Raw genomic sequence first — 13,154 nt, forward strand, 5'->3', positions numbered from 1 at the left:
TTAAGTGATTCACTGAAGGTCACCCAGCTAGAAAAGGGCAGAAAGGCGGCTGGAAGCTCAGTTTTCAAACTCCACATCTCACGTGCTTTTCACTACCCCGTTTTTGGTTTTTCAACATCAACCCATGTTCTGGGTTAGCTCAAGGAAGGCACAAGAGTGTATGCTGGGGTGGGAGCAGAACTGTGACAGATAAAGGGACAAATAAAGGAGAGCAGCACCAGGCCCTGGGCTGGGTTTTGGCATGCCTCACTCCAATCCCCAACACTCCACCTAGACCCATTTTCTGCCCCTGAGGCACACTGGTACTGTATGTGGAGCCAGAGGGCCTGGGCTCAAAACCTAGCTCTGCTACTGGCTACCTGCAGGATGTTGAGCAAGTGATCTCCCCTCTGTGGGCCTCAGTTTCCTCCTCCGTAAAATAAAGGGGATGGACCAGAACCATCTTTGAGGTCCCTTCCAACTCTTGCTCTGTGACCCCATGAACCTCCTGCTTTTGCTACTCACATCCTGGTCTGATGGAGACACGCCCCCAAACCATAGGAGTTCCAAACCGCAAGGTTCTGCCCCTCTGGGACTGCAGAAATCCATGCTGCTCATCTAAGTGGGCAGTGGACCGCCTTCCCAACTCCCCCACTCCTCCCACTCACCTGCCTCTCGAGTTTCTGCTGCCGTAGGGTGCTGCCTTCATCGTCCAAAACACTGCAAAGAAAGAGGCAGGGGGTCAAGTCAGGCCTGGAAGGCCAAAGAGGGCCAATGCTCAGGATCTAAGGCAGAACTCAGCTTCTCCAAATGGCCAACTTGGGGAGGACCATCCCACAGCCGGGCCTCCCAAGGGACCAGAGCTTTAAGGTCATAGGACCCCAAAAGCACCTAACAAACTCCCCAGGGAACATTCCTGGAGAGGTTAAATAGGGCTAGGGGCTCAGTCCCTGGGAAGAACCTACACAGTACTTTCATCAAGGAGGAAGATGCACGTGTAGTGTATTGTAGGGCTGGTGGGAAGGGGTGTCAACTGAGGCACCGAATGGGCATCCAAAAGACTGACACGCTAGAAGGATATACCATACCTAACAAGTACAAAAGTAAAATCCTATTCGTAGGTCCAAAAAACAAAACACACAAGAACAAGGTCATGTGAAAAAAGACAACATTGTCACATGACAACCAAAAAATGGCATCTTCAGCTGCCTTAATATGGGCAAGCATCCAGAAGGAGTGAAGTGATAGTTCCACTGTCCTCTGCCCTAAGCACACAACATTTGAAGTACTGCATTTAGTTGTGAGCACCACATTTTTAGGAAGGACATGGACAAACAGGAGTATGTCCTGAGAAAGGTGATCAAGATGGTAAGAGGACTGGAAATAATGCGGGGGACTGACTGGCTGAAGGTGTCTAGCCCGGAGAACGATGGGGGCACACGAAGGCTGTCTTCAAGGAAGGCTGAACGCGGAAGGATCGGACTGGATTGGCTTGTTCCCATGGGATGTGGCAAGAACCAACATGTAGAAAGCATCAATTTCAACTTCCTAACAATATGAGCTGTCAATTTGGGCTGCTTCAGGAGGTGGAAATGAGCTCTCCATCACTGGCAACATTCTCTCTAGATGCCTAAATGGCCACCGGTAGAGGGGATTCATGTTTCAGGTCAGCTGACCTCTGAGGCCCCTGGGATTCTATGACACACAGACTGGGCATAGGGGTCATTCCCTAGGCCCTTCCCTGGCTCAGGACACCCAAGAAGCATTGATCCTCATTGGTACATTATGGAAAGGGTCAAGGCTGAGTTTCTAAGGCCGGCTCCCTGCCTGATGAATGTTTCCCCTTTACAATATCCCTGAGAGGCGCTTACCCCACTCCTGCTCAAACAATTCTAGACCCAGAGAACTGGCTATTTCACAAAGCCGCTCATTCTATTTTCAGGCAGCTCTGATTGTGAAGTTCCCCCAAATGTCAAGCGGAAATCTGTTTCCTTGCCGCTTCTGGCCATCACTCCCAAGATGAACAAAGCTAATCCTTATCATATGCATCAGTCTTCCAAATACTTGAAAATAGTTATCATACCTACTGCACTCCCAGCCCTAAGTCTTCTCCTTTCTGAGGGCAAACATCTGCAGTTGCTTCAACCAATTGCCATGTGGCACCATCCTGGTCACAATCCCCTGGGTGTATTCCAGTTTATCAAGATCCCTCCTAAAATATGGTGCCCAGAACTGAACATACTCCTCCAGACGCGGTCAGATCAAGGCAGAGGACAATAGAACTGGCACCTCCCATGCCCCTACTCATGTAGTTCTGGGGCACAGCGGTTTTGTTGCTTTGTTTTAAGGCTTTTTGTTGCTATGTCATACATAAGATTCATGTTAACCTTGCCATCTGATAAAACACCAAGTTTAAAAAAAAAAAAACAACACTTCTCCAGCCATGCCCCTACATCCTATCATCAGTTTTTTACTCTAAGCCAGGGGCTTTACATTCATCCCTATTAAATGTCATGTTATTAGATCCATTCCACCGCTCTAGCCTACTGAGATATATTCGGAGGCAGATTCCTGTGTGTATTGGTTATTCCCTCATTTCATGTAAGGCTGAAAAGTGTAGGGTAAGCATGCAGTCTATGCCTTCATCTAACCAAGTCAAGGATGCTTAACCTTTCGTGTGCCATGGACTTGGGCAGTATGGGGAAGCCTATGGACCCCTTTTCAGAATAACAGATTGTTCCCTACATTCATAATTGAAGGAAATGCAAAATTTCAATTAGAGGTCAGTGACAAAAATGGGAATTTTTTTTCCTCATCCAAATTCACAAACCCCCTGAAATCTATCCATGGACCTCTGAGAGATTTGTGGACCTCAGACTAAGAATCTCTGAAGTAAGTCATAATACAAATGTTGAACAGAATAGGACCCAGGACAGAGGCTTATAGTACTTCCCTAGAGACAACTCCAAGTTGAAATATATTCATTAAAATCACCACTCTGGCATTTAACCAATTCCAAAACTAAATGTACTTTCCTAGAGTTCATATCTTTATACCTTGGCCACACGAATATCATGAGCAATTTTTGTCAAACAGGCTGGAGTCAGATTATGGAGAGCCATGAATGCCAAGATAAGAACCTTAGACCATATTCAGCAGGCAATAAATAGCCATATAAAGATTATGAATGGAGGAGTGACATGATTACAGCTGTGTCTAAGAAAGATAATCTGGCTAGGAAGCATCAATTGGAGGTCAAAATTGGAACCAGGTAAGTCAGATAAGAAGCAAATGCAATTGTTAAAGGAGAAAGTAATGAAAGTAATGAAAGTAATTCTTGGTCAACCCATGCTGGTTCTCACTGATTACCAATTCCCCTTCTGAAGTGCTCAGAAATCATTCATTTAGTAATCAGTTCTAGAATTTTCCCTGAGGCCAATGTCAAGCTCATTGGTCTTTAGAGGTTGCAGAATCCATCTTCTCCTCCTTTTCGAAAATCAGCAAAACTTTGCCCAAGTCCAGTTCTGTGGAAACCACTGTTTTCCCACACTTCCTTCAAAATCATGGATAGAGGCTCAATAATCACATCTGCAGTTTCTTTCAGTTCCCTGGGAGATCATTCATGTACCCTGGAGACTTTGACTCAATACAATTGGCCCTGGATCTTGATTTTCATTTGCCCATTTTTTCCAACTCTCTTCCCAGTAGGAATATCAGTTTTCTTGTTAGTAAAAATGGAAGTAAAATTAAAGCTGGTAAGATCTGTTTTCTCTTGGTTGTCCTTGAATGTTGTCCCACATCCCCTAAAAAGAGGCCCTTTCCTTTCTATTACATTCTTCTGACCTTCAATAGAGTCCCTTACAGTTGCCCAAAACTCAGATCACCCTGCCTTTAAGACTTTCTGACATGTCCTACTCCCCCTAGTCTTCTTCCTTGGTAATCTACTCCCTCCCAGCCCCGTTTCTTTTTTCTGCTTCTTTTCTTGTCTTGTCTTCAAATATCAGAGAGCTCCTTATGCAACCACATCAATCTTTTTCAAACTCTTCCTTTTTTTTCAATCTTAACTGAATTGTTAGTTCACTAGAATTAATTATTGTTAATTAATTATTGGAAGCCTCTTATCCTTCTTTAATATTCTTTCCTTTTAGAGTCTCAGGCCATGTTTATCTTTGAATTTTTAGAAAATCACTCACTTATAGTCCAGGGTAGGAATATTACAATTTGCTCTTTGACCATCAGGATGCTCCAGGTCAGGAGGTGACCAGAAGGAGGTTCACAAGAGACTTTTGTCAAATAGATAGGATGGAGGTTCACTGACAGTGTCGTTTTTAATAAATAAATGTCAGCTTAAAATTGTCTTTAGGAGAGTACTGCAAGGCTCTGTCCTGAGACCTGTTCTATTGAACATTTTCATTATAACTAAGTAATAATAACACTTTAAGATGATGTGGTCAATTTCTCATTGTTTTCATTTCACAAACCAGTTACTTTATGAACTTTGAGAATGAGCCAGGACAAATGAGGCCCCCAGCAAATATATTTCCCCCTCTACCTCCAGGAAAAAAGAAAAAGAGGGGCACCCAACCTATGGCAGAGCTCAGGACCCAATCTAAAAGAGTAGTGGACTTTCCTGGTAGATCTTCCCTTACTGCAACCCAGCCCAGCATCTGAAACCAGATAAAGGAACCACAGACTAGGGAAATATATAAACACCTGCACAGAATTAAGTAGCTCGTACCCCAGCTCAAAGGCACACGGCCTCTGCTCAGGTCCAAGACAACATCTGGATGCTACTAAACCAAAAAGACAGCAGTTCTCTGCCAATTTATAAAGCCCCACAGCAATGAGCACCTTCCCATGCTTCTGTTCAATGGCCACACTCCCCAGGGTAAGCAACAATTCATTCCAGGAGGCAAGAGCAGGTTTGGCTGGGAAACATCACTTCTTCATTCTCAGCTGGCTGGGAACTGAATGTCCTGAGCAGAATCGTGGGCTTAAAGCTAGAAGGGACCTTAGAAGTCATTTACTTCAACCTCTTCATTCTACAGATGAGAAAACTGAGGGTCACAGGGATTAAGTGGCCACACAGGTAGGACACAGAAGAGCTGCTATTTGAACTCAGGTCTCTGGGCTCCCCACTCTTTTCCACTGTGTCACTCTGCTAACCCTAACCCTAACCCCAACCCTAATGACCTCTAGGCTCTATGTGGCTGATGGAAAGGGATCGGTCCAGAGACCTGGGCTCTATCCCAAGGGCCCCCACTAATTCACTACATGACTTCAGCGGAGGCAAATCACTCCCCTTCTCTGGGCTTCCTCCTCTCTAAAATGGAAAGGGGTAGACCAAATGCCTTCCAAGGTCCCTCACGGTTGTAACAAATTCTTTGAAGACTCATCCTCTAAGTTACAGTCAGTCAGACTTTGGCTCAAGCTAGGGATAAAGCATGTCAGAGCCAGGGCAGATGAGTGAGCCTGGAATGGTTACCAAGTGACAACCTGGAACCTCCTTCTCTGGACGACTTTAAACCCAGGAGAGAATATCACCCTCCTGGCTTGACATGACAACAGAAGCGGGGGGATGGACCAGATGACCTCGAGAACAGGCAGACTGTTGAACTAAATTCCCCAAAGAAGTAGCCCCTTTCCTCCCAGGATAGGTTAGCATATGACTCAAACCGGCCTCCCAGTCAAAGAAACACGGCACCCCCACTACTTCCCTGCTCCTCCCCCTCGCCTCAGACAAGAGGGCTGAAAGCTCCCCTCCCATCACCACATCAGGCTGTGTGTGGGCACAGCAGCAGCCTCGGGCAGCTAAGGGGCTAATTCATTTTGCCTCTTCATAAGTTTGGCATAATTGAATCGAACACAGGTCCTGGCCTGCTGTACCTCCCCAGGGGTAGAGGGGGAGGGAGGCTGTGTGCCCAAGCTGCAGTGTTATCAACGGAGCTCCCTGCAGAGTGCACAGTTCCCATTACAAACGGTTGCTCAAGAGCGAGCTGTGTTTTATTTTAAATGGCACTCAAATAAAATTTCAAAGGCCAAGGTCAAATGGCCATGCACCAGGATGAAACAATAGATGCGGGGATCTGAGCTCCAGAAATCGCATCTCATATCAGGTCTGGGTGTGATCATGGCGCCGGATACTTTTGGGTCTCGGGGACTCAACTGGCCACGAGTGGGGGAGGTAGAGTGGAAAGAACCGCCCCCAGCCTAGGACTCAGAAGACCTGGGTTCTCACCCTGGAGAGAGAAGAGAGAGAGATGATGCAATGAGAGGTGGATTTGAAGTCAGGCAAGATTTGGGTTCAAATCCCAGCTCTGATACGTCTTAGTATGTTTGCCAAGCTGGTCACTTTAACTGTCTGAACCTGTTTCCTCATCTGTAAAATGAGGCTAAAGATATCTGAAATCCCTATTTCACTGGGTTATTGTGAAGAAAGGACTTTGGAGACTTTAAACACAGATAGATAGAGATAGAGATAGAGAGATAGACAGACAGAGATGTGTGTATGTACACATATATAAACACACACACACACACATATGCAAAATTTTTGTTGTCTTCATTCTGCCCTTGACTCACTGAATGACCTAATATCACTTTCTCCCCACAGAGCCTCAGTTTCTTCCTCTGTAAAATGGGGGTGATAACCCCTGCCCTGATTGCTTTATAGGACTGTTGTGAAGAAAATGCCTTACAAATTATAAAGGAACATAAACCATTACTATTTGAAATCAGAGAGCACTTTGGAAACCATATAACACCATACGTCAGAATGAGGGAAAATGTTTTTACTCTTTTTCTCCTGGATACCCATGAGAATGACTTTCTTTTCATCCGTTTAAAGTCTTGTTCGTCCTTCTCTTGGTGTCTGGTCCGACCATTCTATATTGACGTTTGCCCTATAGATGACAAGAGATGGTCCCTGTCCAGAGCCAAAAGGCACCCAAATATCACATGTATTACAAGGAAGGGCTTGGGCACCGGAGGAATTAACGATACAGAGGCAGTCACTCACAAAAATGGCGACACCACCAGGCAAAGGAAAATTTTAGATGGTTCTTTCCTTCCCTGCTTGACAAAGAAAGCTATCAGTCCATCACCCATGACGCAGGGTCATTGCTACCTGGGCCATCAAGCCACATTGCACTGACTCACAGTGACATCTCATCTGGCTTAATCAGCCATAAGTCACAGCTCCCACTGCCTCGGCTCTCGGCTACATTGTGGGCTTCCATCAGGCCATTTCACGTCACTGAGTAGATGGACAATCTGCACCACCCCACTCACGCCATGGTGAAACCTTCCTTCTGCCCAATCTGTACTCTATGGCCTGGGGTAAGCTGCCACAAAATTGCTTTCCGTGATCCTGGTATCATCTAAGCCTTCACTCAACAGGCTCAGAGAGAAGGGACTGGCCAAAAGATAGATGGGAACAGATACGAACGTCATCTTAAACAGCTGTAGTGCTATGGGACAGGGAAGGACATAGGCTTATTCGGTTTGGCCCCAGAGAGCAAAGCTAGGTATGACGTGTAGGTGGTGGTGGTGGTGGTGGTAGAAATGGCAGCAGCAATGGTGAAGGGAAGACGCCAAGAAGGCAGATAAATACTGTCCGAGCAACAGCCCCGTGACATAGGTGACGATTATCAGCCCTATCTGACAGAGAAGGAAACTGACCCTCAGAGAGAGGAAGCAACTCAACCCAAGGTTAAGGCTAATAAGGGGCAGAACTAGGCCATAAGCCCAGGCCACACAGGACAAGTCCTCTCTGAATAGGGTACTTTGGAAACCTTAAAGCACTATATAAATGGAAGTTATGACTAATGTTGTTATTAAAGAGGCAGCTAGGTGGCATCAAGGCAGCTAGATTTGACATCAAGAAGACCCGAGGCTGACCCTGACTGGTCGTGTGACCAAGTCGTTTAATAATAGCTAACATTTACAGAGCACATTAAGGTTTGCAAAGCACTTTGCATATATTGTCTCAGTCTAAGTTTCTATAATCTGTAACAAGGAGATGACAATAGCACTGAGTTCATGGGGTTGTCATGCAGATCAAACGAGGCAAGATAAGATGATAATATGAAAGGGGCAGAACCGATGAGAACTGTCCAAAAATGCAATTGGACTCTCTGGGGAAGAAGTGAGGTCCCTGCCCCTAACGATGCTCTAGCAGGAGCTGCGGGGACACCTGTCAAGGACGGTTCAGAGAGGGTTCCCACACCCACTGGGCGGGAGGTGGGCGTTGAATTGGAGTACACGGTCTCTAAGGACCCTTCTAGCTCTGAGGTTGTAGCATCCTTTCCTGCCTCTCCTTGATCTAAGTGTGAAAGCAGAATTCACCAGATTAATCAACAGATCAAAGCTTCCACTTCGACACTGCCCTCAAAGGAAGAGGGCAGGCGCAAATGTGTTAAGGTTTGTGTGTGTGTATCTCTCTGTCTCTCTCTGTCTGTCTCTATCTGTCTGTCTCTCTCTCTCTCTTTCTCTCTTTCCCTTTCTCTCTGCCCTTTTTCCTCTCTCTTCCCTCTTATTTTTTCCCTCCCTCATTTTCTGTCTGTGTCTGTGTGTGTCTCTTTCTATTCCCCTCCCTCTGTCTCTCCCCCCCACCCCTCTCTCTCTCTCTGCCCTTTTCCTCTCTCCTCCCTCTTATTTTCTCCCTCCCTCATTTTGTCTGTGTGTGTGTCTTTCTGTTCCCCTCCCTTCCCCTCTCCCCTTTTTTCTTCCCTGTCTCTCCCCCCCACCCCCCCTGCCCTTTTTCCTCTCTCCTCCCTCTTATTTTCTCCCTCCCTCATTTTGTCTCTGTGTGTGTCTCTTTCTATTCCCCTCCTTCTCTCCCCCTCTTCCCCTCCCTCCCTTTGTCTCTCCCCCCACCCCACCCCCTCTCTCTCCTCTCTTTCTTCGCCCCTCCTTTACTCTCTCTCTCTCTCTCTACCTATCCCCACACCCTAAAAAAGCCTGCTTACTCCCTCCTCCTGCCCCACATTCAGCAGCTCTTGCTCATTCTACCATTCCTAAGAATTCAATTAAGAACGACTCCTCTGGAGGATGTGCAAAAAGCCTGCGAACAGCACGTCCAAGGTGAAATACCCGGGCTTCCTAAACTCCAGCCTGTGTTCCTCCCTTCCTGCCTTAACAGGATTTCACAGGCCCAGGAGCTCAGAGCTCTCCAAACTGAGGGGAAATCCACAGGCCCAGGAGCTCAGAGCTCTCCAAACTGAGGGGAAATCCATTTCTCCATCACTAGGTGAGAAGGAAACCCAAGACCTTTCTTCAGAGTGGGGAATTTGAGTGGAGACCAGCCAGGAGAGACTCCTAGGCCTCTCCGTACTAGCCTGTGGAAGGCAGGGAGTGAGGGAGAGCAAGGAAAGAAAGGAAAAAAGAAACTGAGCTGTGGACCAGAGTGGCTTTTAGTCTAGAGAAAGGGTAGGGAACCTGCAGCCTCAAAGCCACATGTGGCCCTCTAGGTCCTCAAGTTCGGCCCTTTAACTGAATGAGACTTCACAGAACAAATCCCCTTAATAAAAGGATTTGTTCTATAAAACTTGCACCCGAGGACCTAGAAGGCCACATGTGGCCTGGAGACCTCAGGTTCCTCACCCCTGGCCTAGAGTCTCTAGCCCTCCTACCCCCTACCCCCAGGGCTCTCCTTAGAAGGCCAGCAGCCCCCATATGTTCTGGATAATTGGGGAAGGAGTGGAGTAGGGCAGCCATTGAAGCTAAGAGGAGGGAGTGGCTACCTCACTTACAGCTGTGCATTAGAATGTAAGCTCCTTGAGGGCAGGCTTTGGCTTAGCCTGTCAGCACTGAGACCACGCCTAACCTATAAGTAAGAGCTTAATAAAAAAGCTTACAGAGAGTGTGACCTTAGCAAGTCTCTGAAACTTAGTTTTCTTATCTGTAAAATGAGGGGGTTGGTCTTAAAGACCTCTAATATTCCTTCTGACCTAGTTCCATGGTCCACTGACCAGCTGGGTGAGTGTGAGGGGATGGGGCATCAGAGGGATAAGCTGGAGAACCAGACCGCCCCTGGGCCTCAGACCCCCCTCAGCCACCTGCCAAATCACACCAGATAAGGAACAACGTTGTGTCTCCGGGTAAAGAAGAAGGAACAGCAAAACTGAAAGAAAAAAGAAAAGCATATCTCCAGTGGAGGACAATTTTTCCTGGGAGAAAAGGAGTATTTCCTGGGGGAGTCTTAGCACGTCCCAGAGTGACCAAGTAAATCAAGGCATGCCATGGTGAACAGCAGCATGCCCTAGGTAAACCAAAGCACACCCTAGGCACAACAACAAAGCCTGGGGGAATAATAAGCTATAGAATGAGGCAGAAGCTCATTTAGAGCCATGACCCCCCACTTTTCCCACCCCTTTCCCACAGTCCCCCCAGATGCTAGTACAACCACTAGGAAATAAGTAGGAAAGTCCAACGTATGCAAAGGAGAGGCGTGTCTGCATCTGGAAGCAGGAAGGGCCACTGGCTTACAGAGCAATTAGGCTAATACTATGAATTGTTTATTGAAGCTGCCCAAGACTCGGTGAAGAAATAATCCTTCTCTGCCTGTGAATGAGAATTGTATGTGATCATTACTGACCTCCTCACGTACAAGAGGTGTAGTAAGACTGTAAGGGGCTTGGGATAAACACTTAAGGGGGGAGGGAGAGATTACTCCTCCTACTAATCCTAGGAAGGTGGGTAGAAAGAACAGCAAGGCAATACACATGCTAAATGTCTCACTGGACCGAGAGGGCACCAGCCAGACCCACCAGTATCTGTTAGGGGTAGGGAGCAGAGGCAAGGCAGCTAGGTAGCACAGTGGATAGAGCACTGAGCTTAGAATCAGGAAGACTCATCCTGATGAGTTTAAATCCAGCTTTAGACACTAGCTGTGTGACCCTGGGCAAGTCCCTTCACCCTGTCTGCCTCAGTTTCCTCATCTGTAAAATGAGCTGGAGGAGGAAATGGCAAACCACTCCAGTATCTCTGCCCAGAAATCCCCAAATGGGGTCACAAAGAGTCAGATAAAACTGAAAAACGACTCAACAACAACAAGGAAGCAGAGAAACAATGGCACCTGGAACCCTGACCCTAGAACTCTGTAAGACCCTAGAACCTCTGAGGGAGGGGAGCGGAGGAAGGGGAACAGCTGTGGAACCCAAGAGGGCCAGAATGCTGGATTTCAGGGCAGATAAGGACCAATCATGCATTGCTTCTCCCAAAGCAATATGGTGGCCAGGTACTTCTAGGACATCAGCTCACTGGATTGGAACAAGGATAGTCTGGCCTAGAAAAATCATCCCAGTCTCTGTAACTCAGTTGAGGAAGGGGGAATCTGAGGGAAGGATCCTGGTATCTTAATTCTTTTTTTTTTCTTTTCAGGCAATTGAGGTTAAATGACTTGCCCAGGGTCACACAGCTAGTAAGTGTCACGTGTTTGGTCTGAGGCCAGATTTGAATTCAGGTCCTCCTGACTTCAGGACAGGTGCTCTATCCCCTGCACCACCTAGCTGCCCCCAGGATCCTGGTATCTTAAACTACAAAACATTAGGTCAATTACACTTTCCTCAAAAAATTCAAATGCCCAAGAGCCAAGAGTATTAGACTTTTTCTCTCCAGAACTCTAGTCTGTGCTACCAAAAAATCCTAACAATCCAGTGATAAACTAGAGGCTGTCTGCAAGGTAGCTGGGTTTTTTGGGGGGTTTTTTTTTTTGGTTTGGTTTTTTTTGTGAGGCAATTGGGGGTTAAGTGACTTGCCCAGGGTCACACAGCTAGTAAGTGTCAAGTGTCCAGTCTGAAGCCGGATTTGAACTCAGGTCCTCCTGACTCCAGAGCTGGTGCTCTATCTACTGAGCCACCGAGCTGCCCCTGCAAGGTAGCTGGACCCCAGGGTCCCAAAGAGGGCTGGCCAGGGAGGTCAGGAATTCCAGGGAACTGGCCCATTTCCGTGAGTCACAGAAATTTAGAGCATGAAGGGACCTTGGAGGTCCACTGGTCCAATGCCCTTTTCTTATAGATGGAGAAACCAAGTCCCAAAGAAGAGAAATGACTTCAGCTGAAGGTCATAAAATCAGTCACTGACAAAACTGGGATTCTAACTCAGGCCCTATAAGCCCAAATCCAGTTTTCCTTCCTGAGTCCAATCAGTCACCAAGGAATCTACGATCTCCCCTCTAAGGATTCTCTTACTCACCATACCTCAAATACATGGCATTATATAGTAACCAACCATATACAATCCCTACCCACAGGGATAGAGAAATGGCCCTCCCAGATTGCTTAGGGATGGGAAAGAGAATTTTTAACTCAAATTTTTTAAAAAGAATGTTAAAAATTGTTTTTACATGCAATTGGGAAAAAATAAAATATTATTTTTAAAAAAAAAGGAAAGAAAAAAATCAGATTTAACCCCACCACCAAGAACAACAAACCAACCAGAAATGGATTGGGACAAAAGTTGCTCTATGGCCAGAACCCATCACAATGAGGTCAGTTCGTGTCTGGATTTGACAGAAATCACCTGCTTTTACCTTTCTGTCCTCCTTGGGCAGAAGGAAATCTCTGTTCTTTCTGGGAAAGAAGCCTTATGTCGGCAGGAACAATGTCTTAGAGAAAGAAAGACACAATTCTAAGTCCCCAGCACTGATACTTCAATCAACATGGCCTTGAGCCAGCTCATTTTAGCTTTCTGATCCCCACAATCCTCATCTTCAAAACAGGGGTGCTACTGCTTTCACTACCCGGCTTCCAGGGTGATGGTAAGAAAAGCACTTTGTAAACCTGAAGGCCCAGGAGAATTATGATGGGATAGGAGCAAGGTTAGGACCTGTGATTTCACTGTAGAGGAAACTCCCTGAAATTTATAGTATTTGAGAGTTACCTAGATTCCCCGAGAAATTAAGTGACTTAAGGGGCAGCTAGGAGGCACAGTGGATAGAGCACTGGCCCTGGAGTCAGGAAGAACTGAGTTCAAATTCACCTCAGATACTCTGTGACTCTGAGCAAGTCACTTAACCAAAAGGAAGGAAGGAAGGAAGGCAAGAAGAAAGGAAGAAAGGAAGGAAGGAAGGAAGGAAGGAAAGAAGGAAGGAAGGAAGGAAGGAAGGAAGGAAGGAAGGAAGGAAGGAAGAAAGAAAGAAAGAAAGAAAGAAAGAAAGAAAGAAAGAAAGAAAG

The 13,154-nt window shown here is 46.5% G+C and overlaps 1 protein-coding gene across 1 annotated transcript in view; it reads right to left on the reverse strand.

Moving 5' to 3' along the window:
- Positions 1–13,154, reverse strand: part of TUB (tubby bipartite transcription factor) — a 70,009-nt gene that overhangs the window by 49,953 nt on the left and 6,902 nt on the right. The window contains exon 2 of the mRNA XM_027852568.1: positions 648–699. Within this exon, the coding sequence (XP_027708369.1) occupies positions 648–699 (52 nt within the window). The remainder of the gene's footprint in view (positions 1–647; positions 700–13,154) is intronic.

Source organism: Vombatus ursinus, unplaced genomic scaffold (genome assembly GCF_900497805.2).
Source record: "Vombatus ursinus unplaced genomic scaffold, bare-nosed wombat genome assembly UNPS02009770.1, whole genome shotgun sequence".
Classification (NCBI taxonomy): domain Eukaryota; kingdom Metazoa; phylum Chordata; class Mammalia; order Diprotodontia; family Vombatidae; genus Vombatus; species Vombatus ursinus.